The sequence below is a fragment of the Schistocerca americana genome, chromosome 2, assembly GCF_021461395.2.
Source record: "Schistocerca americana isolate TAMUIC-IGC-003095 chromosome 2, iqSchAmer2.1, whole genome shotgun sequence".
Taxonomy (NCBI): Eukaryota; Metazoa; Arthropoda; class Insecta; order Orthoptera; family Acrididae; genus Schistocerca; species Schistocerca americana.
The window spans coordinates 1,064,068,060-1,064,093,708 of record NC_060120.1 but is presented as its reverse complement, the minus strand read 5'-3'; the positions used below and the strand labels follow the sequence as shown (position 1 = coordinate 1,064,093,708).

Below are 25,649 nucleotides of genomic sequence, written 5' to 3'. Positions count from 1 at the left end.
AATAAAATAGATATAGAGTCATTCTATTATAATTCTAAACCATATTATATGGTTAACAAAGAGTTGAGTTTTATAACACTGTACAGGTCATTATTTGCATTAGATAAGATTAGAGGAACTCCTCATTCCATGGATCCATATTGTGGAGATCCTCATGTATTTGGTACATGTCATACATTCTTACATCATGTGATATTAATAAAAAAAGTACAGGAATAATAATGATACACTTATACATACATCAGCTGAATCTGTTTTAGAAATTATTCAATGGAGTAGGAGGAGTTGGCCACAAGGACGCCTTTCAGACTCCTCTTAAACTGAACTTTATTTGTAGCTATACTTTCTATAATTGCTGGCAAGTTACTAAAAATGTGTGTCCCTGGAAAGTGGATCCTTCTTTGGCCTATAGTTAAGTGCCTTCTCCTCCTATTGTCGATTTCAAAACTGAGTTCTTTTCTAGGGAAGGGATATTTTATTTACAAGAAACTTCATTAAAATAATAAACATACTGAGAAGCAATAGTTGATATACATAGTGTCTTGAACAGGCTTCTGAAGGATGTTCATGAATTACTGATGTTAAGTTTAAGGCAGAAAGGTGAGATACAATATAGTGATGAGCTGGAAAAGTAATGGCCACCACAGAACTGTACACAGACACCTAATATTGTCTTCCTTTCTCAACACTGTACTTTTATGCACAACAGAAGAAGCAAAATTTATACTTTGCATGGGCTTCCCTATAGTTCTGTCCATCAGTTTTTTTCACCTGTGCACGTTGTTTTATGGACAGCGTTTCTACTGCTAATAAAACAGTCATTTTTGTTCTAAATGTTGCACTTTGTTTGTACCTGTTACATCTCATCTGTGTAGTATAAAATAAAACCATTTCCCTTTCTTCTTTTAAATTTTAAAGTGTAAATTTTAATTTACCTTTACACACAATATGATAATTATTGATGCTTTTCATTAAACTTTGTTTTTTTACTCATTCTAGATTAGTTTCTGTTGTACAGGATGGCCAGACAGTCTGGGAATATCTAGGATTTTTATGCAATTTTTTTCCCTCAATTCTTTCAAGCACTCTCCCAGTGTATCTTCACAGAGACCTATGTACCAAGCCAGTCCATCTTTGAACAGAAACAGTTCATTCCGGTAAGGGTTGCTAGCTGTATGAACTAGCTACCCACACCACCATGTTAACCAACTGAAGGCATGAGAAAGGGGTCACATGGTTGCTGCTCACCACAGGTTGAGGAGCAGAGCAAAGCTGCCTCTCTCTCTCTCTCTCTGGTAATCTAGCCTTCCAACAGAGTGAACAGTTCCCTACCCTACACCTCCGGCTTTGCACTCCACATCCAGTCACCAGCAGAACTTGAACTGATCCAACCTCTCTTCCTCTTCCTCGGCCTTCATTTCATGGTCACTTAGACTGGCAATCACTCATTACTTCTGCCTCAAGGAGCCAAACTGCACCCCGAGTACTGAGAATATAGCCACAGTTTACTTTATTCAACTGTTTTATTTAACTGTGTGACTTCTGATGCCCACCCACTCTGGATTTTTCTGTGCATGCTAACAGATTCTTTACTGTGGATTATCACAATTTAAGTTTATAATCACTGTGGAATGGAAAGGAAATGTATGAGCTGGAAGTTCTGTCAGCTACAACCAACCAACTTTAGGCCACCACTTGGATACTACAAACACACTGGTGTACCACTTAAGCTGTCATAAGGTCTGTAAGACCCTGAAGTTGAGCTACCTTCTGATTTCATTATATCATTGCCAAGAAAAAGTGAGTGATGATCATTTTCTAGGCTTCCATATGCACTGGACAGGGGTATCAGGCTCTGTCAATCCTAATATATCACCTAAATCACTTAAGTTTTCTTCTTCTGTTCATATTATGCACCTATACAGACATTTGAGAGAAGAGGTTTGTTACTAACAGAGATACTTCAGTAATATAAAAGTATTGCTGCCTTTGAGGAAAATATTGGCTGGAAACAAAGTAAAACAATGAAACTCCCCCTTAGCAGTAATCAGCTGGTGTATATTCTAAGATCAACTGACATCAGAAAAAGTGTTTTGTTCATAAAATGCTGCCAAGATAATGATTGACTGTTGCTTTGATTATACCGGACATGCTGTGGTTATTGCTTTAGTGCAGGTTGTTCCAATGCTGATCCCTGGGGAACAGGTGACCACACAGCTCACTTGCGGACAAGTGGTAGCAGTACAGGCTGCTCGCCAGGCATTCCTATTGCACATATGCTGCGCACGTATGGTGACTTGGCCACCCTGACCACTGGTACCTGACCAGGGCAGTACGGTCATGTGGACTTGGCCCAGCTGCCTAGCTATGTGTCAGCTGCATGCCCATCCCTGCAGGACAGTAAGTCTCCCCTGACCTGGGGTTCTGGGTGACTTTTACGAACTCTACATCTTTTCCTAAACCTCATCGGTCCTTTTCCTTCACCCCTCTTCCCTCCCGTTCAACCCTTCTGCCAGAAGAAGGGGCCATTGGCTCTGAAAGTTTGCACACATAATACCTTATATATGTGTGTTCTCCTGACACCAATTGGTGAGTAGATTTTTTATCTATCTAATATATTATGTTTTCAAAAAATGATTATTTTTGTTTTAGAGATATTTTCAGCCATAATGTTAATTCCACTGTGTTGTAGTTATTGCATCTAGGTAATCAACAATTACACTTAAGTTTGTGTGATTTTCACTAATGACACTCATTTTGAAAAGAATCATCTATCTGGATCACAGTAACTGACAATTCAGGATGGTTAAACATGGGAAGAGCTGACATTGTAAGTTTGACCTTTCCTGGGTATGTAACAGGGCTGCAACAGCAAAAGCAGTGTGATCTCTTATGGATACATTCATTTTCTCCTTGCTGATGTGCAGTAGGCTACTTACTAAGTTCAACAGGATCGTAATTGCATTACTGCTTTTCCTCTGGCTTCAGAAAACTTGTTTTAGTAAATACACTATAATATAGAGTAATAAAGCGCAAAATAAATCCACTGCTCCTGAGATTTCTGAGTGATATGGCAATGGATTACAGAAAAACTGTGTGCCCGACCGAGACTCGAACTCGGGACCTTTGCCTTTCGCGGGCAAGTGCTCTACCAGCTGAGCTACCGAAGCACGACTCACGCCCGGTACTCACAGTTTTACTTCTGCCAGTACCTCGTCTCCTACCTTCCAAACTTTACAGAAGCTCTCCTGCGGACCTTGCAGAACTAGCTCTCCTGAAAGAAAGGATATTGCGGAGACATGGCTTAGCCACAGCCTGGGGAATGTTTCCAGAATGAGATTTTCACTCTGCAGTGGAGTGTGCCCTGATACGAAACTTCCTGGCAGATTAAAACTGTGTGCCCGACAGAGACTCGAACTCGGGACCTTTGCCTTTCGCGGGCAAGTGCTCTACCAACTGAGCTACCGAAGCACGACTCACACCCGGTACTCACAGCTTTACTTCTGCCAGTACCTCGTCTCCTACCTTCCAAACTTTACAGAAGCTCTCCTGCGAACCTTGCAGAACTAGCACTCCTGAAAGATAGGATATTGCGGAGACATGGCTTAGCCACAGCCTGGGGGATGTTTCCAGAATGAGATTTTCACTCTGCAGCGGATGTGCGCTGATATGAAACTTCCTGGCAGATTAAAACTGTGTGCTTGACCGAGACTCGAACTCGGGACCTTTGCCTTTCGCGGGCAAGTGCTCTACCAACTGAGCTACCGAAGCACGACTCACGCCCAGTACTCACAGCTTTACTTCTGCCAGTACCTCGTCTCCTACCTTCCAAACTTTACAGAAGCTCTCCTGCGAACCTTGCAGAACTAGCACTCCTGAAAGAAAGGATACTGCGGAGACATGGCTTAGCCACAGCCTGGGGGTTGTCTCCAGAATGAGATTTTCACTCTGCAGTGGAGTGTGCGCTGATATGAAACTACCTGGCAGATTAAAACTGTGTGCCCGACAGAGACTCGAACTCGGGACCTTTGCCTTTCGCGGGCAAGTGCTCTACCAACTGAGCTACCAAAGCACAACTCACGCCCGGTACTCACAGCTTTACTCCTGCCAGTACCTCGTCTCCTAACTTCCAAACTTTACAGAAGCTCTCCTGCGAACCTTGCAGTTGGTAGAGCACTTGCCCGCGAAAGGCAAAGGTCCCGAGTTCGAGTCTCGGTCGGGCACACAGTTTTAATCTGCCAGGAAGTTTCACATCAGCGCACACTCCGCTACAGAGTGAAAAGCTCATTCTGGAAACATCCCCCAGGCTGTGGCTAAGCCATGTCTCCGCAATATCCTTTCTTTCAGGAGTGCTAGTTCTGCAAGGTTCGCAGGAGAGCTTCTGTAAAGTTTGGAAGGTAGGAGACGAGGTACTGGCAGAAGTAAAGCTGTGAGTACTGAGTGTGAGTCGTGCTTTGGTAGCTCAGTTGGTAGAGCACTTGCCCGCGAAAGGCAAAGGTCCCGAGTTCGAGTCTCTGTCGGGCACACAGTTTTAATCTGCCAGGTAGTTTCATATCAGCGCACACTCCACTGCAGAGTGAAAATCTCATTCTGGAGACAACCCCCAGGCTGTGGCTAAGCCATGTCTCCGCAATATCCTTTCTTTCAGGAGTGCTAGTTCTGCAAGGTTCGCAGGAGAGCTTCTGTAAAGTTTGGAAGGTAGGAGACGAGGTACTGGCAGAAGTAAAGCTGTGAGTACTGGGCGTGAGTCGTGCTTCGGTAGCTCAGTTGGTAGAGCACTTGCCCGCGAAAGGCAAAGGTCCTGAGTTCAAGTCTCAGTCGGGCACACAGTTTTAATGTGCCAGGAAGTTTCATATCAGCGCACACTCCGCTGCAGAGTGAAAATCTCATTCTGGATTACAGAAAAGGTGGTAAGACCAAGCAAATACTCAACTTGTTGCTGATATGGTAGCTGTCCCATATTCAACTTACATAGTTATTCTGACTCAGAATTAAAAGTTAACTCTCTCTGTCTCTCTCTCTCTCTCTCTCTCTCTCTCTGTGTATGTGTGTGTGTGTGTGTTTGTGTGTGTGTGTGTGCGTGTGTACAGTCAGATTAGCAGGCAAATAATAACAATAAAATAAAATTCTATACAGGAAGTTAGAACAATAAAAAAAAAAAAAATGCATCAGTGTCTACTCATAGAAGAAGAAACACAAAATTTACAGAAAATGAAAGGAAATATGCATGAATAAAAAATCTGTAATGATATTGAAATTTATGTGACTTAAATTTTTGTGACTTACCTCCTGTGTGTGTCAGAGTGACAAAATTATAGTTTGCAATAGTAGAGCCAGCACTGTTGTGAGCAGTGACGCGCAAAGCATACCAGGTTTCTGGTTCAAGATCCAATACCATGAATTCAGTTTGTTCTATTTTAATGTTATTTGATACAAGAGTCCACGAAAATCCTTTCTTCAGCTTGTACTCCACCACAACAGATGTTATTGGACATCCACCATCATTCCATGATGTTAAGTTCAGCAAAATGGAAGTAGAATTTACTCGTATTAAGTCAGTGTTTCTAGGTGAAACAGGAGCTGCATAAAAAAAAAAAAAAAGAGGTTACTTTACTTCAACAAAAACTAATATACCGTTAAGTTACAAGGGGTATGCATATCAAAATTTAAAACATTATAAGTAATTTGACCTTAATTTTGTCTCTGAAAAACATTTACACACTGCCATATAGACTCACAGATTTGTTTATAAATAAACCAACAAGTTGGTAACTAAAATGTTGTTACACTGGGTACCTGAGTCTTACTGTTCCTCCTGAGATCTGCTTGCTAGGTGTGTGTGTGGGGGGGGGGGGGGGGCACACACTGATATTCTGGAAACTAATAACATATCCCATGGTTTGAAATGAGCAAAAACCATAGCTATCTTAAAACCTGGTAAACCAAATAACAAACCACAAAGCTACCGATCCATTGCTTTACCTATAACAGCACATAAACTTTTGAGTAGAATACTGTATAACGGAATCAACCACAAAATTTTCCAAAACCTGCCTGGGGAACAAGCATTGTTTTACCTGAAATTCAGCTGCACCAGCATGATTCTCTCCTGTTAACTTTCTTTGAAACAAGATTTCAAAACAAAAAACCTGAACTGTGTTAATGCCAAATACTTCCTGGGGATGCGGGATTCAGTATATTCATCAGTTGTATGTGTGCGCCTGTGATCTCTGTGCTTTATAAATCCTGTAAATTTAATAAACTTACAATTACACAATAAGTAATGCAACCATTCACCTAGAGTGGATCGATACATGGAGCTAAGAAACACAAAACAGAAACTAGTATTTCCAATAGCTTTCAAGCCCAAAATTTTTTCTACCATTTGTACACAAAGTCAGGGGCAGATAAAGAATTTTTTTCCGGAAGGGGGGGGGGGGCACACAAGGATCAGAATGGTGAATGTGTCCTTATAGACTCTGTGAGACCAATTTTAAAATAAACACACACACACTAATATATTAATTTTATTATAATAATTATCACATGACACATATTAAAAACGTAACTTGATTACACTCATAACTTTATCACAATCATTGCAAGTTCCCTCTTGTGTTTCCTACACAAGCTACCCAATACCTCCTCAGCATTCATTGGTGATGCAACATCTCGATGGATATGCATCGGTGCCAGTCCATTGAAATGACCTTCTGGTCAACCTACTGCGAAGATATGTCTTTTAGCAGCAGAAAGTTGAGAGAGATCTCTCCACAGTGCTGCTTCTTACAGGAAATGCCACCTGCAAGCATTTACAGATGTTCCCCATCGATTAGTAATAGTGACTAATTATTTATATATTCAACTAGCTTTTACCTGCAGCTTTGTTCAGATATCAGTAGTACTGTTATGATGAATAAGTATCAGAGAAGCACAGGTCATGATGTGCACTGTCCCCTCTGCTGCCGATCACACACAGTCAGGTGTTATCTGTTGAATATCTTTCTACGTATATGACATCACAAATCTGACCATAAATGCATCAATTTTGCATGTTTGCTGAAAGTTTGTTCAGCCATTTAAAGACAATCTGCTACATAAAGTAAACAGTTTGACAGCAGCAACAGACTGTTTAATGAATATGTGGTACATAATTTGATGTCATACTAAAACACAATCTGAAAAATATCCAGAAAAAATGTTTTCAAAAACTTACACTTATCTTTTATGGTTCATTCATGATCAACACTTTTGTCTTTTGGATTCCCTACAGGAGGCACAATCAAAAGACAAAAGTGGTTATTATGGGTGTGCTGCAAAAGATAAGCATATGCTTTCATCAACTTTTACGTAGATCTTTTTGAGATCTCCACTCCAGTACCTTCCAATTTGACATAGCATTAAAAACAAACTTTTTGTTGCTGCTTTGATTCCCTATTATCACTTCTGTCTCCTGATTCAATTTTTTTAAGTAGCCTATATTCCCGTCCAGGATTCAAGCTATCTCCATGACAAATTTTATCAAATTCTGTTTGGTGGTTCAGCTGTGAAAATGTGACAGATAGACAAAATTACTTTCACATTTATAATATTAGTATATTACAGATTACTCACAGAGTCTTCCAGACAGAAATAAAGTGCTCTATGAAGTTTGAAGTATGATGGTTCCTGATAAAAATGTTAAACAAGACATGAAATAGTATTTGTTAACAAGAGGACCTGGGTGAAATGTCAAGGCACATAGCACAACAGAGACTTTAAGAAGCCTGATGATGATGAAAAATTGAAATTTTAGCTTCAAATAAAGCTGGTGGCAGTACTAAGTGGGAAAAGAATACACAGAGATCACTGAAAATATCTGAATGCAAAATTTTAACGTTTTTTGCAGTGTGATTCAAACCTACACAATGGCCCATTTACCTACTGCGCTGTCACAAAAGATAAACAAAGTTATGTTTTATCATACTTTTATCATAAATTCTGACAAACATGAAACAAGAAGCAATGAAACTAAGGCTGAAATTTTTAAACTCACAATTATAAGCTGCTTGTAAGTAAAAATTGTGATTATGCCAAGATTCACTCACTCTCTCCATGTGTCCCCCTGCCACCCTCGCCCAGAATTCACCCTTGCGTGCATTCACACAGACACCCAAATGCACATTCCTGTGGCCATGGCAAGACTAATTCTTGATATTCAATTTCTGAAAGCAGTTTCCTGAGCTGATGGAGATGCAGAGGAATAGGAATTGTCACAAGGAGGGGTAGTGGGGAGCGAAAAAAGAGGGGTGGAACAGGGGGAAAATAAAAGGAGAATTCCCACATTGGGTGGGTGGGGGGTGGGGGGTTGGAGGGACGACAAGTGTTTGCAGAAGGCAGTGCATGATCTGGATGGAATAGGGTTGGTGTGAATAGTGGTGTAGGGAAAAGGCAAGGTGAGGCAGTGGGAACAGGTTAGAAGAGGTTTAGATCAGGGGATTGCGAGAGTGCAGGATGTGTTGGAGAGACAATTCCCATTTGCATAGCTCAGAGAAACTTGTATTGGAAGTAAGTATCTAAATTGCCTGTGTAGTAAGGTAGCTGTTAAAGTCATTTGTGGTTTGCCACAGTTTGACAGTAGCCATTCATATGAGAAGACAGCTGGTTACTTGTTATACCCACATAGAATGCTATACAGTAATTGAAACACAGCTGATATACAACATGGCTGCTTTTGCATGTGGCCCTGCTTTTTATTGGATGGGAAAGGCCTGTGGCTCGACTGCAGTAGGAGGTGGTGGGTGGTTCTATTGGGCAGGTCTAGCAACTGGGATGACCACAAGGGAACAAACCCTATGTTGGGGACATAGGTAGGATACACCTCATGTCAGGGCATGATGAGAGGTAGTCGAAGACCTGGTGGAGGCTCCGGTAGAGCTTTTAAATGGCCAGGGTTATACTGAGTGATCAGAGGAGAGCTGGTCAGTGGCTAGTTAACTGGTTTACTGGCGTCAGAGGAGCTGCTGGCATGGGAGACTTGTTTATGGGTGAGCTGGATAACAAATTGTCTGGTACTAAAGACTCATCCAAGAGGCCCGGAACAAATTTCTCTGAACTATGCAGACGGGAAATGTCTCTCCAACACATCCTGTGCTCTCGCAATCCCCCTGCTCTATACCTCTGCTAACCTGTTGCCACTGTATCACTTTGCCTTTTCCGTGCTCCCTTCTGTCCACACCACTACTCCTCCGTCCAAATCCTGCACTACCTTCTCACAACACAATTCAGGCATTCTTCTCTTCCTCTCCTTCTTTCCCTTTTTCAACCCCTCCCCTTTTCTTCAAGTTTGCCTCTCACCCCTTTCCCCAAGTCCGTTTCCCCCTCTCCCTCTTCCTACATCACATTTTGTTGTACCCTCTGTACTCTTTTCCCGAGGACATGCAGCTTTACTGTATGATTAAATGATGATGGCGTCCTCTTGGGTAAAATATTCCAGAGGTAAAATAGTCCCCCATTCGGATCTCCGGGCGGGGACTACTCAGGAGGACGTCGTTATCAGGAGAAAGAAAACTGGCTTTCTACGGATCGGAGCGTGGAATGTCAGATCCCTTAATCGGGTAGGTAGGTTAGAAAATTTAAAAAGGGAAATGGATACGTTAAAGTTAGATATAGTGGGAATTAGTGAAGTTCGGTGGCAGGAGGAACAAGACTTTTGGTCAGGTGATTACAGGGTTATAAATACAAAATCAAATAGGGGTAATGCAGGAGTAGGTTTAATAATGAATAAAAAAATAGGAGTGTGGGTTAGTTACTACAAACAGCATAGTGAACACATTATTGTGGCCAAGATAGACACAAAGCCCATGCCTACTACAGTAGTACAAGTTTATATGCCAACTAGCTCTGCAGATGATGAAGAAATAGATGAAATGTATAACGAGCTGCATCAAACCAGTCTCAGGACTGAAGACCACAACAACAACAACTCTGTACTCTCTTCAGGTTGTTGTGCAGCTATGAAGTCATCTGATATCTGACTGCTGCCGATGGCTTTAAGCATACCGTGTCAGGTACCTGTGTGCCCTAGCAATGTTAACATACAGAGCTGAATCTCCTCTCAATTCTTCCAGTAGCTGCTCCAGCTACATACTTAAAGGGTACATATAAATTTCCATTGTGGTCACTCATTGCAGATTTTGATTTCACCATGCATGTTACCATCAGATTTAACGTTATGTTCTTTTCTATGTCATGTCACCACAGTTGCATGGATACAAAGGTCTTCAAGATATCCGCAACTAGTGATGGTGAGTGTGGAATGTTTTATGAAGGTAGCAGTGATTAGTCTTCAATGGCAGCTTGAAGCAATAGTCCTCTGCCCTATACATCAGCTGGTACACCACACCAGTATGGTGTTTCTACAAGAGATGCTATCATCAATTATTCAGAATCTGAAGATTTAGAAACTGATAGCAAAATGCTTCAGAAAAGTGTGAGTCTTAATAACACTTTTGATTGGAAAAAACTGATTTCCAGCCATTGAAACATGTGTTTGTGATTTGGCTTCAGGACACAAACATCCACTGGTTAATACCTGTTGCAGTTTATAGAAGATAGAACAAACTGATCTTATGTATACACCAGGGTGAATACTCCAGAAGGTGTGCATTCTTGACTATCTATGTGGGAAGATAATGCTCTTGAAGAAGTTCATTATTCTGCTGCTATTTGTTTTCTAATGGTACAAATTAACAAGGTGAAAGTAAGTGATTACTGGCCCTGAGATACACTTTTAAACTCATCAATTTTAAGTAACATTCTGTCCTGAGACCATTTTATTTATTTTTCACTTTAGTTATGACATTTTACAGTACATTTAATCCATATCAGAAGTTTGCACTGACGAAAGTCTCGTGTTGTGCAAAGACTGATTATCTTCTAAACAACAGATCCAAACAAAATACATTTAGAATGAAAACATCCATGCTGTGTGACTATCAGACTGGGTTCATTTTGGCTTTCATTTATATAAAGGCACAATAACAGAAATTAGATTTCACAGTTTACATAAAAGTTGCAGTGTAGTAGTAACATTTATGGGACCATATTTGGAAAAAGGGCATACACTATATGTTAACAACTGGTATTCCAGACCAGAACTGTTCCTCTGGCTTCACAACCACAGAACAAATGCATGGAGCACTGTTTGTAAGAATAGGAACAACATGCCAAAACACAGAGGACACAAACAAGGAGAAACTGAGTTTAATTCATCTAACAATATCCTTGCTTTCAAGTGGCATGACAAAATAAATGTGAAGATGTTGCCCATATGCAACACAACAGAAATAGTTGAAACGGGGAAGACTGACAGAAATACTGGCAAAAATCTCAAGACCCCACAGTCTAATGAAAATTACAAAGCAATTGTAGGTGCAGTTGACTGTTGTGACATGTTGCTAAGCTCAGTGTCAGACTGGGAAATGTTTTAGGGAACTAACCCCCCCCCCCCCCCCCCACCCAAATCCGGATTCATGCATTTTAAACACTGATGCTCCCCACAGGTTGGATACAGTGTGAAAAATAGCTCTCACAGTGTTGAGCTATCTCTTGTTAGGGAAATTGTAGGAAAATATGCAACAGAATCTAGAAAAGCTGGCTGAGGAATGTGCTCCAAAGATGAGAATCCTCTATGATTTATTGAACCTTTTTCTGGATGTTATTGTGAGTAGGTACTCAAAAGAGAAGTATGTTAGTGTGCTTATGTGTGGTCTGTATAAAACAGAAAATGCACTGGGAAACCTGATACTAATGCAATGCAAAACTTGCAATGAATCATAACATGTTGTACCACGTTCCGAGACTTATCACAGAATGTATGGTTGGAATTAATTAATACTGAATTAAAAAACAGCCACAAATAATTAAAAAAAGACAATATAATATAGATCTTTCTAACTTTGCTAATGCTGATCCCAGGCCAAGATCAAAATGAAGGATGGAAAGTACACTACTGGCCATTAAAATTGCTACACCACGAAGATGATGTGCTACAAACGTGAAATTTAACCGACAGGAAGAACATGCTGTGATATGCAAATGATTAGCTTTTCAGAGCATTCACACAAGGCTGGAGCTGCTGGCGACACCTACAACGGTGCTGACATGAGGAAAGTTTCCAACCAATTCCTCATACACAAACAGCAGTTGGCCAGCGTTCCCTGGTGAAACGTTGTTGAGATGCCTCATGTAAGGAGGAGAAATGAGTACCATCACGTTTCCGACTTTGATAAAGGTCGGATTGTAGCCTATAGCGATTGTGGTTTATTGTGACATTGCTGCTCGCGTTGGTCGACATCCAATGACTGTTAGCAGAACATGGAATCGGTGGGTTCAGAAGGGCAATATGGAATGCCGTGCTGGATCCCAACAGCCTCGTATCACTAGCAGTCTAGATGACAGGCATCTTATCCTCGTGGCTGTAACAGATTGTGCAGCCATGTCTCGATCCCTGAGTCAACAGATGGGGATGTTTGCAAGACAACAACCATCTACACTAACAGTTCAATGACGTCTGCAGCAGCGGGACTATCAGCTTGGTGACCATGGTTGCGGTTACCCTTGACACTGCATCACAGACAGCAGCGCATGTGACGGTGTACTCAATGACGAGCCTGGGTGCACGAATGGCAAAACATCACTTTTTCGGATGGATACAGGTTCTGTTTACAGCATCATGATGGTTGCATCCGTGTCTGGCGACATCGCGGTGAACGCACATTGGAAGTGTGTACTCGTCATCGCCATACTGGCGTATCACCCGGTGTGATGGTATGGGGTGCCATTAGTTACATGTCTCACTCACCTCTTGTTAGCATTGACAGCACTTTGAACAGTGGACGTTACATTTCAGATGTGTTGCGACCCGTGGCTCTACCTTTCATTCGATCCCTGCGAAACCCTACATTTCAGCAGGATAATGCACAACCGCATGTTGCAGGTCCTGTACGGGCCCTTCTGGACACAGAAAATGGTTGATTGCTGCCCTGGTCAGCACATTCTCCAGATCTCTCACCAACTGAAAATGTCTGGTCAATGGTGGCCGAGCAACTGGCTCGTCACAATATGCCAGTCACTACTCTTGATGAACTGTGGTATCGTGTTGAAGCTGCATGGGCAACTGTACATGTACACACCATCCAAACTCTGTTTGACTCAATGCCCAGGTGTATCAAGTCCATTGTTATGGCCAGAGGTGGTTGTTCTTGGTACTGATTTCTCACGATCTATGCGTCCAAATTTTGTGAAAATGTAATCACATGTTAGTTCTAGTATAATTTGTCCAACATGATGTAAACACACAAGGTTAATTTTGAAAGTTAAACAAGAGCTATACATATTCATCACTTTGCAATGTGATTTTTTATTCCAAAATATCAAGAGCAATTATATTCTAGTATCTTGATTTTTTTGCCGTGAAAGTTGCCTAAGGATGTAAACAAAGACTGAAAATGGATTCTGAGTTTTGTAAAAGCGTTTGGAGCAACTCTTCAAATGAAGAATTATGCTGTCAAGAAAGAAATATGGTGTTTTAGATGATGCTACATGTCTTTTGTACAGCAATATTCTTCTTCTTCTTCTTCTTCTTCTTCTCAGATTTGTTGAAAAACATTGTAAAGTTTGCACCTTGGCTACATCTTACGTGAATTTACTTTGCTGAAACTTATACAATTAGGCAACTTTGGCCTTACGGGCCATTTTTAAGTGTTGTAGTTCCTAACATGCAATTATTATCTGATTATTTCACAACAGTCACAACAGTTCTGAAAGTGACAATATAATGAACAGGCATTAAATACAAAAACAGAATGTTTACTGAGAGCAGTTACAGCCATTCTTGAAACTATTGTCATGTAATAAGTCACAGTATGAGCTCACTTGAGTTGTTATACACCAACTACATTATGTAACTATATAGCACACATAAGACCAATAAAACAGAAATTATATATATTCACCTACTTACAGTAGACTAAAATTATCCCACATAATGCAGACAATCACATTGTGTATCATAATTTTTGTTCATGAAAGTTGCCTAGGAGTTTAAAAAAAGGTTTAAAATACATATCACATATTGTAAAAATATTCAAATGCTTAAAGAATCAAAGTCTGAAGCATCTCTCCAGATGAATTAGGATGCTGGCATAAGACAGATTTGTTTTTTCATCTGCAACAATATATGTTCCATGTATAACGCAAACAGACTGCACAGAAAACATCTGTTCATAAAAAATTACACAGATTCATCTCCATTAAGATGTGATAATATTATTTTGATGTAAGGGAAAGATTCTGTACTTGAAAACATTGATTTATTGCCTTGTAGTTTCCCTGAGGACAATTTATTTTATTTATTTATTCAAAACATGTCCAGGTGAATCAAAAGTGTCCTCCAGTGAGCACTTCATTTCCCTTGTACTCTGTTTGTGAATGAATTACTATTCAAACATGCACCAAGAGCAGAGACAAACTGGAGAGACTGGATGCAAGGATTGTACAGCGTGCAACTCGCAAGATCAATTGAGATATTCAGAATGGTGCCAGGAGACCTGTGCATGTAATTCAGCAGGCAGAAAGCCGTCCCCAGCAGAGTGTCCATACACAGGCTTACATGATAATGACACATCAAAGGGTACTGCATGAGGCAAACATATCTGTGACAGTGAAATGGTTTATGAGCACTGCATGACTTTTGTATATGGTTCTTAACCTCCTGTTCCACGTAACACGGAACAGTGGTTATGAAGGAATATTTAGTGCTGACAACAGACACTTATAAAAAGTAAAACTGATGGCACCAAACTAGCTTTCAAAACTATTACTTCATTCCTCAGGAAGGAGAGATGCATGGGTTGGCGAAGGTTGCAAAGGAAGAGCATGTCACTCAGACAATTGGCAACCTGTACTGAGGATGAGGGTACAAGATAAACATTGTGTTCCTTGAAATTAAAGTTGTAATTTGTGAGTATATTACATTTCTGTGTTTATTTCTACAATAGATGATCATGCAGATGAGGGCAGATACCATGGAAATAACTATGACAAGCTATACAATAATGTAAAGAACCTAACATTCTAGAAAATAAGAAAGTTTGGCACAAAGGTGCTGAAATGTGTGGTGGTTTATATGAAAAAGGACAGCTGTTTGCACAAGGGGCATGTCTTCAAATGCAGTGAGGTCCAGTATCTCCACCTGCTACCATTACACTCCTCAAATAACATTTCTTTCTTTTCTGTTAACTATTATACATGTAATGCACATACTATGAGCATACGAAATCATTAAATTCTTATTTGTGTGGTATTTCACTAAACTTTATTATTCAATGTCTAGTTTTCTAACCACTACAAAATTGTTAAAGCTTTCGTGGCCACTTGTTGAAAACTGCCTATTGGCTTCTATCTCGAGTTCTTTTTCTGACATTTTGCCTGCACGAGTGGCTGGCATTGTCACAGTTTCACCCTCCATTGCTGGTGGTGGACTGGAGCCAAGCTTACAGCCGCAGATTACATGATCCTGGTGTGTCAATGTCCAAGGGCTTCTCCACAGTCTTTTCTTGCATGGGTAGTTGGAGAAATCAGCTGCAGCAGAGCAAGCACACTGCGAGACTGACCATGTAGTAAAATTTGATGACATGGAAGTTCTGGCTGTACCGAAGAACTATCACACCCACTTGTTCACAGAAGCTATAGAAATACACAAACACAAGAATGGCTTCAACAAGAAAGAAAAAAGCTTCAAGGTAAACAGATCCTGGCTTCCCAAGCTGCAGCGAACAACTGCTGCAGGTAGCAAGAAAACCACACCGGAAATGACCATGGAGAAGCCCTCAGACATTGGTGCACCAGGTACATACAGGCTGCTGTTGTGAGCTAGCTTCAGTCCACCACCAGCAATGGAGGGTGACACTTGGACAATGCCAGCAACTTGTTCTGGTGAAACGTCAGAAAAATCATTAGACAAATGTCGGCCGAATAACCTGAGACAAGCCAGGAGGCACTTTTTCTAACCACTGATGACAACAACAGAATTAGTTTTTGAAGAAAAATTTTCTCTGATGAAATATTCTAAATTTATGCTCCACTAAAATTGTGTGCTCTTCAAAAATTGACCTTGCTAAGAACTAACTGTTTTAAGAGTGACATATGTTAACTAAAATCCCTCATTCTCTACTTAAAAACAAACATTTTACTCTTTCCAGAAACTGTAATTAAGGAGTGCTAGTATTCAAAATTATTGTATATTTAAATGTTCAAATCTTAAAATGTAATCTTGTCAAAATTCCACTGCTACAGTTTTGTAGCTCTGATTTTTATGATTACAAAAATGTATAACTTTCCTAGGATAACATGTTAGTTTGTGAAACATTCAAATTAGAAAATTTAAGTATCCAGAAAATTCTTGGCGGTCTCTGGAATTCCAAGAGCACATTAAAACTTCTCTCTCATAAAATAGTACCTATCTCTTTCACCATTTTTTTTATTATGGAGCTTATAATTAAAACAAAATTACTTCATTGTCTAATGACAATGTAATTACTGTGCTTTTTATGTTACACACAAATTGACAGTAAGCTGATGGTGAACATTCAGTCAGCACAGACATTTGTTATTACTATGTATGTGGCGAGCATTCAGTCACTACAAAACTACGTCATCCAGTTTGTTAGTCAGTTGGGCTTGAACATGTGAAATGTTATTATCTGTGTTGCCACTTGTGAATTGTTGTTGACCACTAACACACTATGTGAGTTGCTGACCCGTGTTATAGCACCTGTCATAATGACTACTTAAAAAGCTGATACTCATGCAGAGTGCATACACGGGCAAGAAGGAAGGGGTCCTGGATTTATCTCCAATGTCCCAGTTAAAAATACACTTTACCCATGTTAAGTGACAAAGAACTTCCTGCTTAGAGCTGTAAACTGGTCAATCCTTCAAAGGACAAAGGTTTTATGCACTGCTGTAGAACTTCCTGGCACTTTAGGAAACAAAACACAACAAAAAACAATGCATTTTGCAAAGATCTATGGTACACAGCACATTGAACACTACTTGTTTTTGTATTATGAAAGTATAAATATGAATTCCACCAAATACAGCAAGGCAGCTTCTAAAGCACTGAAATCGACATTGCACCGCATGTTTCGCTTTTGTCAGCCAGTCGTAGCTCATGTAATGTGATCTCACCAGACAATGACGGCAGATATTCAGAGCATAGGACAAGTGATGCAGTCAGTCAATAGCAACACCAATGCTAGGTAATGTGAACACACAAACAGGAAGAGTTAATGGTTTAAATTAATATAGATACAGTACAGCTTGAAAAAAGCTACGCTTCCACATATGATATTGGACATCAAAAAATTTTTGCTGTTTGGGTGTGGTTCAGCAGGCTCCCAAGAGCACAGCTTAAATTGCAGTAGCTGAATATTTCTGACAAGCACGATTGTAAATTTCACTGCTGTGCTCAGAACATTTCAAGTGTTACCTGGCTGAATAAATATTGTGTCGAGAACTTTGGCTTTTCCATAGAAAAGGCAGTTACACTAAAATTGCTGGAGAACCCAACTTGAACTTTTCTTTTGTTTTGATGGATGATTATGCTTCCTGCCATTGTTATTGCATAATTTGTAATCTATGAATGAACTAAAATAAACACGAAAAATTAACCTTGAACCTTGGTCTTTTTTGGCGTGTGCTACCCTTTAAGACACATCAAATGCAAATGTGCCAGTAAAATTCTAAATAATGACATAAGTGACTGGTCTTCTGGGCCTATGAAGTGGCTGAATTAAAGACAAACACATTGCGATTTAAAAAATTCATTGCACATTCTCACACATAACGTAATTCATCTTCTGTAAAAGGAAAGTTTCTTTGAAAATATCACTTTTCAAACCACCATTCACAATATTTTCCCACAACCTGTAAGATAAGTAAACTGTTATGTCACACTCATCAAAAGCAGTTTCTTGTTACAAAGCATTGCATAGTCTTTGTCCTAAAGCCTTTGAAACATATTGCTGTCATCTCACACTTGGGTGTGCACTGTGTTTTGTTGTCTGTATGGTCAATTTTCTTTGCAATTGTAGTTTTATTTTGGTGTTATTCTCTTGTTTATGTTTTATTGTTGCTGTGTTATTTTGCAGTAGCAGGCTAAAGTAAAATTCTTTGTTAGGGTGTCACTTCTTACCAGTCAAAATTACATAACTTTAACTGAAAACTAAAACAATGAAAAATTCCCTCCTTTTTTCCCAGATTTCCCATTTCTCCTAGAGCGATACACCCTGTTATGTGTTTAACCCTTTCACAACCCTTGACTGCAACTGTGTATATTAAATTTTACTGTGCCTTAGCTGTAACAGAAGTATTTTTTGTCAATGGAAACCTAGGGTACACATTTGTAACTTTTTAACCTTTTCATCATGCACAAGAACTGCCAACTATGCACCAGCTATGACCACCAGAATACACTGGTGTGGTTGGTTCACTATGTTCCACTATATAATGGAATATTGTTATTGTTATTTTGTGTGGTAATTATTCAATGACCATTTTACTATTTATTGCAATAGAGAATATTTCATAATTAGTTGTTTTAGACCATAAAACAAAGCAAAGTGTACAAAGAATGTTTTGAAAAGGGGTACTTACTTTTGTATAAATCTTGCATCTAAAATTATTAAAAGATCATCTAAGAACATTACCACATACGGTAAAGGAAGATTTTCCTTCATCCAGAAACAGTTCAGGTCTTAAACAGTTAAAGCAATAAACATAAATGAAATAGAAATTAAACATGTCAATGTTGTGATGAATCATTACTAACTGTTTAATTCATCCAATTATCATCAGAGGAAGATTCTTGAAAATTAACATCTATGAGGCTGAAACAGACAACATCAAACATGTCAGTAACTTTACAATCTAAATCCCCCATAAACAAAAGCTAGGGTTGCAAGCCAGTATAAAACAAGGCACCTTTACTGGATGACACTTCTTAACAATTATTAAGTTCCTTACATGAATAAATCATTACAAAACAGCTCCACTCATATTCAAGATAATGAGACAGGTGAAATACCTTCAGATATCAAGAAGAATGTACAATTCCCAATGCCAAACAAGGGAGGTGCCAACAGGTATATTACTGAGCCTAACTCTAGGACTTTTTTAAATGCCTGTTTATTCATTAACTCTTATTAAGCTTTTTTTCATAGCTACCTAACCTATGCATTACCATGATGATGCAATTCCTCAGAGCAAAAAGTAATTGTATTTGCAAAAAATAGATGTAATGTGTCTCTCTAATAGTCAGAAATCAAGAAACTTGCAGGGGGAAAAACACACACACACACACACACACACACACACAGAAAGAAAAACCTGCAGCAGTCATCACAGCAACAGTTTATATGCAACCATAATAAACATAATTGGCAATTGACTGACATCTCATTTACATGACTTAGGAAGACAGAAATATACAGATACAGAGTATACAGATACAATTATTTAACATTCTAGTAATCCAAGCACGTACTTTGTCACTGAATGCCTTCCGAAGCAATACGATAAAGATAGCTTCTGCATAGGGACAGATCAGTGTTATTTTATGGCAAAAATTGGTGTTATTTCTGCAATTGTTGGTATTATTTATCAGTGATATTTTCTGGCAAGTTTTTTCTATTATCAGTTATCAATTTTAGTCATATTTAACCATTTTTCAATACTGTGTTGAAAATGGAACTATTCCTAAGACAGGGTTGATCAAACACAAGACAAACCTAGAGAAAAATTATTTTAACAAAAAATTTTGACACAAATAATTATTTAGAAACAAATACCAAAGGTAAAAATGAAAATAACAGTATGTTGCAGATATGTTATTGGTAATATGTTTTGCATTTCTTCATGTTGTTCTTGAGCTGTGGGGACCACAGAAGCTGGTCTCTGTGGCTCAAGAATGAGCTGAAGATGCGCTAGAAGTGTGAAATGTGTCATCAATAAAATATCTGCAACAGAGACTATTATTTCAACTTTTAATATTTGTATACTGTTGTTGCACTTGGCCAGAATGGCGGAGAGTGATGCACATATTTTAAATACAGCAAAAAAAATTATTTATCAATGATGTATCCAGCAGATTAAAAAACTATACAGAACTCCCCCTTTTGGAGGTCCACAATCTATTTTTGACAATTGACAATTTTTCTCACCAACGTAAATATTTATGTTAAATGGTTGAAATTTCTTACGGAATAGCAATAATGAAACTTAGAAAAAAATCTTTTAATGGGAAGAAAAATCTTTGCCTTTGCAGTGCTATTGTTAGTAAATAAAATGTCTTGGCTGCATCCCCAAGAGATTTTTCTGTATGAATATCCCCAAGAAAGCTTGAAGGTTATTTTTTAAGTATTCCTAAGTAACAAAATATTTATAACATTTACAAAAACTTGGGTTAAAAGTAAGAAATGTTTTATTTTTTTTATTTTTTTAAATGTTCACTCACATGTTGCTTGGAAACAAAGTTTATATTACGTTTCAGTACAAGTTTTAAGTTTTAAATTCTATTTCCCATCAGTAGCACAGTCTTTTAAAATAAAAATACTTTCTTTTAATTTAGTCTACTATTATTATTTTTTACTAGTCTCTTACTATTATTATTGTTATTTTTTACACATAAATACAACTGCTAGTACTGATGTACTGCATTTTCTGCTGTTTTTACCAAGATCTGCGGTAGAAACAGATAAAACAGAAACCCATCCTTAAATAAAAGAAGCATACTTCAGAGAAGTAAAGACTACTAAACATTTGAGGAAGTGAGATAACGCAAACTTTTTTAAGAAGAATAAGGCAACAAGCTAACAAAGATAGGGCTGCAGTAGCACTAAGGGACGTACACACTCTGTAGACAGTTTTTCAAATGACAGCATTGTCATTATTTCAATGTTGTCTTCAGACACATTGTGCATTCCTATCTGTCAATACTTTGTTATAGATTGAAAACAACCTCTTGCTGTCATCATTGGAATATGGGAACCAAACAGATTTTAATGCTGCAGCTGCAAATTCCTGATTGTCGACTGCAGTTTCAAAGAAATTTGAAAACAATCATATCGATATTAATTAAAATTTTCACAAGTTAATCATTTCACATAGAAAAATATGCACTCATCCTTGAATACCACAGTGCTATTGGTATTGTACACAATATTGTTTATTCACAGTGATTGGCAGTGAACATACGCAAAACAGTTGTCCTGCCAATGAATAGTCTCTGTAAACTTGACTAATGGCTGTGTTGTATAAAATATATATACATATAACACAATTGAATTGTGTTTTCAGAAGTTTTCTGTGCTTGTACAAATTTTTAGGCTATCTGACTACTTTTCTTACATTCCAATTGTAGATGCAGGCAGTGGACTCCAAGTACATCAGTGCGTGTCATAATTAAGAAAATCCTCCTTACTTGGTTTCACTTCATTTGAATAAAAAATACTTAATACTGGTACCAGATTTTTTTTCTTATTTCAAAACATGTATGATAAAAAATACTCGTAGCCCGTAATAATCTGAACAGCACTTCTTAACGTAACCTCTACATACAAAATAGTGAGAAACAAAATCATGTACAAAAAAAATGAATGCTGGTCTTTTCATTTGTCTCCACCTTACTGTGCATTCATAATTAACGTCTTTGCCAACACTTATGGTTGATCAGTGTTTCAATTTTTGTTTTTAATAAATTTTAACTTTACAATATCCTGGGGGTCTCTCATCAAGTACATACGCAACTGCCTCCACACTGTACGTTGACATGGTATGGAGATGTACAGTGTTTTTTTCTTGTACATGTTTACATTTGCTGATAGGGGTCAATGCCCTTTATTTGTCGGCTTGTCTTCTATTTAATGGAATGGGTATGTCAGCTTATCCTAAGTATGACAAAGTTCTATAAGAAATTAAAAGATTATATACATAATATAACAGTCCACTGCATATTTGAATTTAGGATGCTAACAATAATGTTCAATTTGCTTCATTCTCGCTGCCATGTTTTGCGTTTGCGCACCGGCAGATTTGGCAGCAAAGAACTAGTTGCCAATGATCAACCTGTCAGCTGCTACCATCACTTGTGCAGGCACTTATTTTCTTAGTGTTGATTTCACATTGAGTGTCACACTCTCACCTGAGTGTCACATATTGAAAAATTGCCGTGGCATTTGTCTTCATTTTTGGTGCAGTGGGTGTGTGCTTATTGTTCAAATCCGACATTGTGGCAGAAGATCTCCATTTTTATGGTCCGGGCGTCATTATTACTCATCGTTCTTGCACTTTCAACAGAGAGAACCCTGACTAATAGCATCCGTCGATGAGTTAAGTATTGGCTCGAACAACTATAGTTCACTTATTAATGTGTCAAGTGTTGTGAGTCATGATACTCAGAAACTATTTCGTTGCACATGCATGTTCATGTCACCCCACCTGACCATTACCTGTTGAAAGACACATATAGCCATCCAAAAAAAAGAAGTATACATTGTTTGCCATTACGGTTCATCTCCTCAAATGGAGTTAGGTTTCCAATGAAAATTCATACAAGTATTGAATTACGGCCATATACATAACATGACAGCTTATACCTATGGCTGACATTCCATCCATCATTTATCCTACGAACATAAATTTCTTAACTTTTAAAATGTCATAAAATTTTCATTCACTGTTAGTACAGTTTGTTTGTTACCTTCAACTTATCTTCATTCACTTCACATATACAAATTAATTACACAAAGATTATCATGATACAATACAAGCATATGATACGTTTATGCTTCGTTTTATAAATAGGCTTTTATCACTTATGGGAGGTCATTTCTTCCTTAGGTACAGGAGAGAGAAAAACGTTGGAAATAGGACTAAAACATTAGGCATTTCTGGCCTAACTACACTTAGTGCCACCTCCTTCTGTTTGGGAGGGAAGAACGGAAATACTCATCTACTGGTTCAAGGATTTATGAGGAAATGTTACTTGTACAGTCATGGACTAGTTGCCAAGGAACTTTTGTCTCATGGAAATAATGTGTACTGACTAATCATTTATGTATTATCATGTTGTTTCTTCATGTGCTAGTGCTATTTACTTCAATTCATGTCTAGCTCAGTGTGAAATAGTTCCATCATAGACTTATCTTCCTCAAATACCTGGAAATGTCATTATTCAAGCTTTCACGTGGCACGATAAAAATTAACTGGCTTTTATAAAATCTCATGCTGAGATGTTTATATGTACTCTGAAGTGAATAAGTACTGATGATTGTCACAGAGATACACTAGGACGATGCATATTTCATTTTTCATTTGCTTTATGACATTTGTGTAAATATCCTTATAACTAAATTGTTTACTCGAGGTGCTGCCCATTTCTTCATTTGGTATCTGCTACTCTCAACATAATTCTCTTCTTCTGTGCCATGACTATGCACTGGTCGCTGAGAGAAAAAAAACTTAAAAACTAACTTAAAATTAATTGGATTATGTAGCTAGGTGGCCACTGATACGCTTGGTCATTGCATCTGTCGGCAGATATTTCCATACTTCATTTACATTCATAGACATTCCTTTACTGTTACCCATTATGATCATTTACTCTGCAACGAAAATTATTTGAAATTCCTTATGGGATTTTGTCGTTTGTCCTTAGCTTACATGTCTCATATAGTTTTTTGTAAAGCTTCCTTTTGCTTGTAAATATTTTGTATGTAGCTTAGTATTTAATTAAATCTCTGTGTACATATATCAATAGGTTCCTTAATTCTTAGGCAGTAAATGTATTTGCGTAGTATTTCTGTTTACTTTGTATTTAAGTTAAGTACTTGTACATATTGCATTCCTATTTGGTTGCGCTTTCTGCCAGTCTGTCGTGCATGTGCACAGGTCAATGCCTCCTCTCATTGCTGTTAATTTTATGCCTATGTGTACAAATCAAAAGAATTACTTATGGCTATACACATTACTTTATCTTAAAATACACTCCAGGAGGAAAATTGCACTCTTGGTCGAAAGAAAAATTGCTACCTAGCTTCATTATTCTATAAAAGCTTTTATATCTTTGTGAGGGTGGACACCCTTCTATCTCCCTGTTAACTCGTCGACTAATCTGTACGTGCCAGGGTATGGTATTTTTGGAAATTACATATGGTCCTGAATAGAGTAATTGCCACTTCTTATTCATTTTGCCAGTTATTTTTGATTTAGGGTGTGTCTGTTAAGAAGACTCATTGCCCTTCAAAAAATTGTGTAACACATTTCAGTTTCTTATTATAAATTTTCTTTCTATATCTGACCCTGTTTTCTAGTGTAACCATAGCTTGTTTGATTTTGTCTTGTAGTGTCATTTCTGTAGAGGTACCTTTGGTATGGGTGACTCCCACTCATTCGTTTGTTTTGTCTGGAGCATCAATTAGTTAGGTGTGAAACCTGTTGAAGAATGTGGAAGGATATTGACAATTTGCGCGAAAGGAATTACATATGCTACCCATCGGGTGTGTTTGTGAGGGGTGTATATCCTATTAAACTGGTTAAATTCTTTAAAGACTCGTTCTACTGGGCTTGCTTCTGGGTAAAAAAAGTTTACTAATACGTGCTTTATGTCCTGTGAGGTCATAAATTGTTTCCACTTTTGCCCAGTGAAATATAAAGCATTATCTGTTAGTAGTACCTTGGGTTTACCTACTCTTCTCAAATAGTTTCCCTCAATTCTTTCTCAGATATTTCTGGCTGTTGCCTTTTTAATGTCATACATTTTGATATGTTTTGAGAAAATGTCATATAGTGCTACTGTGTATCTTACTCCTCCTTTACTTCTTGGCTATGGACCAGCTATGTCCAGGAGTAGTACATCTAGAGGGTTTTTTGTGAGTATTGGGTGTAGCTCAGTATATTTGGACACATTGGACTGTTTTGATTTTCAACATATTTTCTTAACACCTGTAGGACTCACCTTCTCAAATTTGGAAAATAACAAAATGCTGCAATTTTTTCAGTACATCTGCCTACTCCAAATGACCCCACGCTCCATGTGTGTGCCTCATAAATTCGTCGATATAATCTTTGGGAATACACGCACACCATTGATCAGATTTTTCATGTTTCCTATGAAACAAAACACCCTTGTACTCCTTATACCATTTACTTACCTTTCCACCTTCATCCTGCTTAAGATTTTTGCATGACTTTCCTCCATCTGTGATCTTACTGTTGTATAATTTTCATTTGCTTATAAGACTTAGGGTAACCAGACAGTTGTGTTGTACCTTGCATTAATAATGTTCTGAGTTCTGCATCCTGCTCTGTTAATTCACCAAATTCCTCTAAACCTTGTGGTAACCTAGACAATGCATCTGCAATAACATTCTGACTTCCTTTAATATAAACTATCTTTTAATTATAGACACCATCTAACTAATCTATGGTGCAATAGTTTACATGTTAAAAGAAATGAAAGTGACTGATGGTCACAGTAAACTTTGGTATTCTTGCTCCACAAAAAAATATTCAAACTTTATAAATGCCCATATTACAGCTAAACTTTC

General features: G+C 38.3%; 1 protein-coding gene across 1 annotated transcript in view; it reads right to left on the bottom strand.

Moving 5' to 3' along the window:
* The window catches only part of LOC124596559 (Down syndrome cell adhesion molecule-like protein Dscam2), a 183,605-nt gene that overhangs the window by 78,761 nt on the left and 79,195 nt on the right, over positions 1-25,649 (bottom strand). The window contains exon 5 of the mRNA XM_047135744.1: positions 5,287-5,580. Coding sequence (XP_046991700.1) covers positions 5,287-5,580 — 294 coding nt within the window. The remainder of the gene's footprint in view (positions 1-5,286; positions 5,581-25,649) is intronic.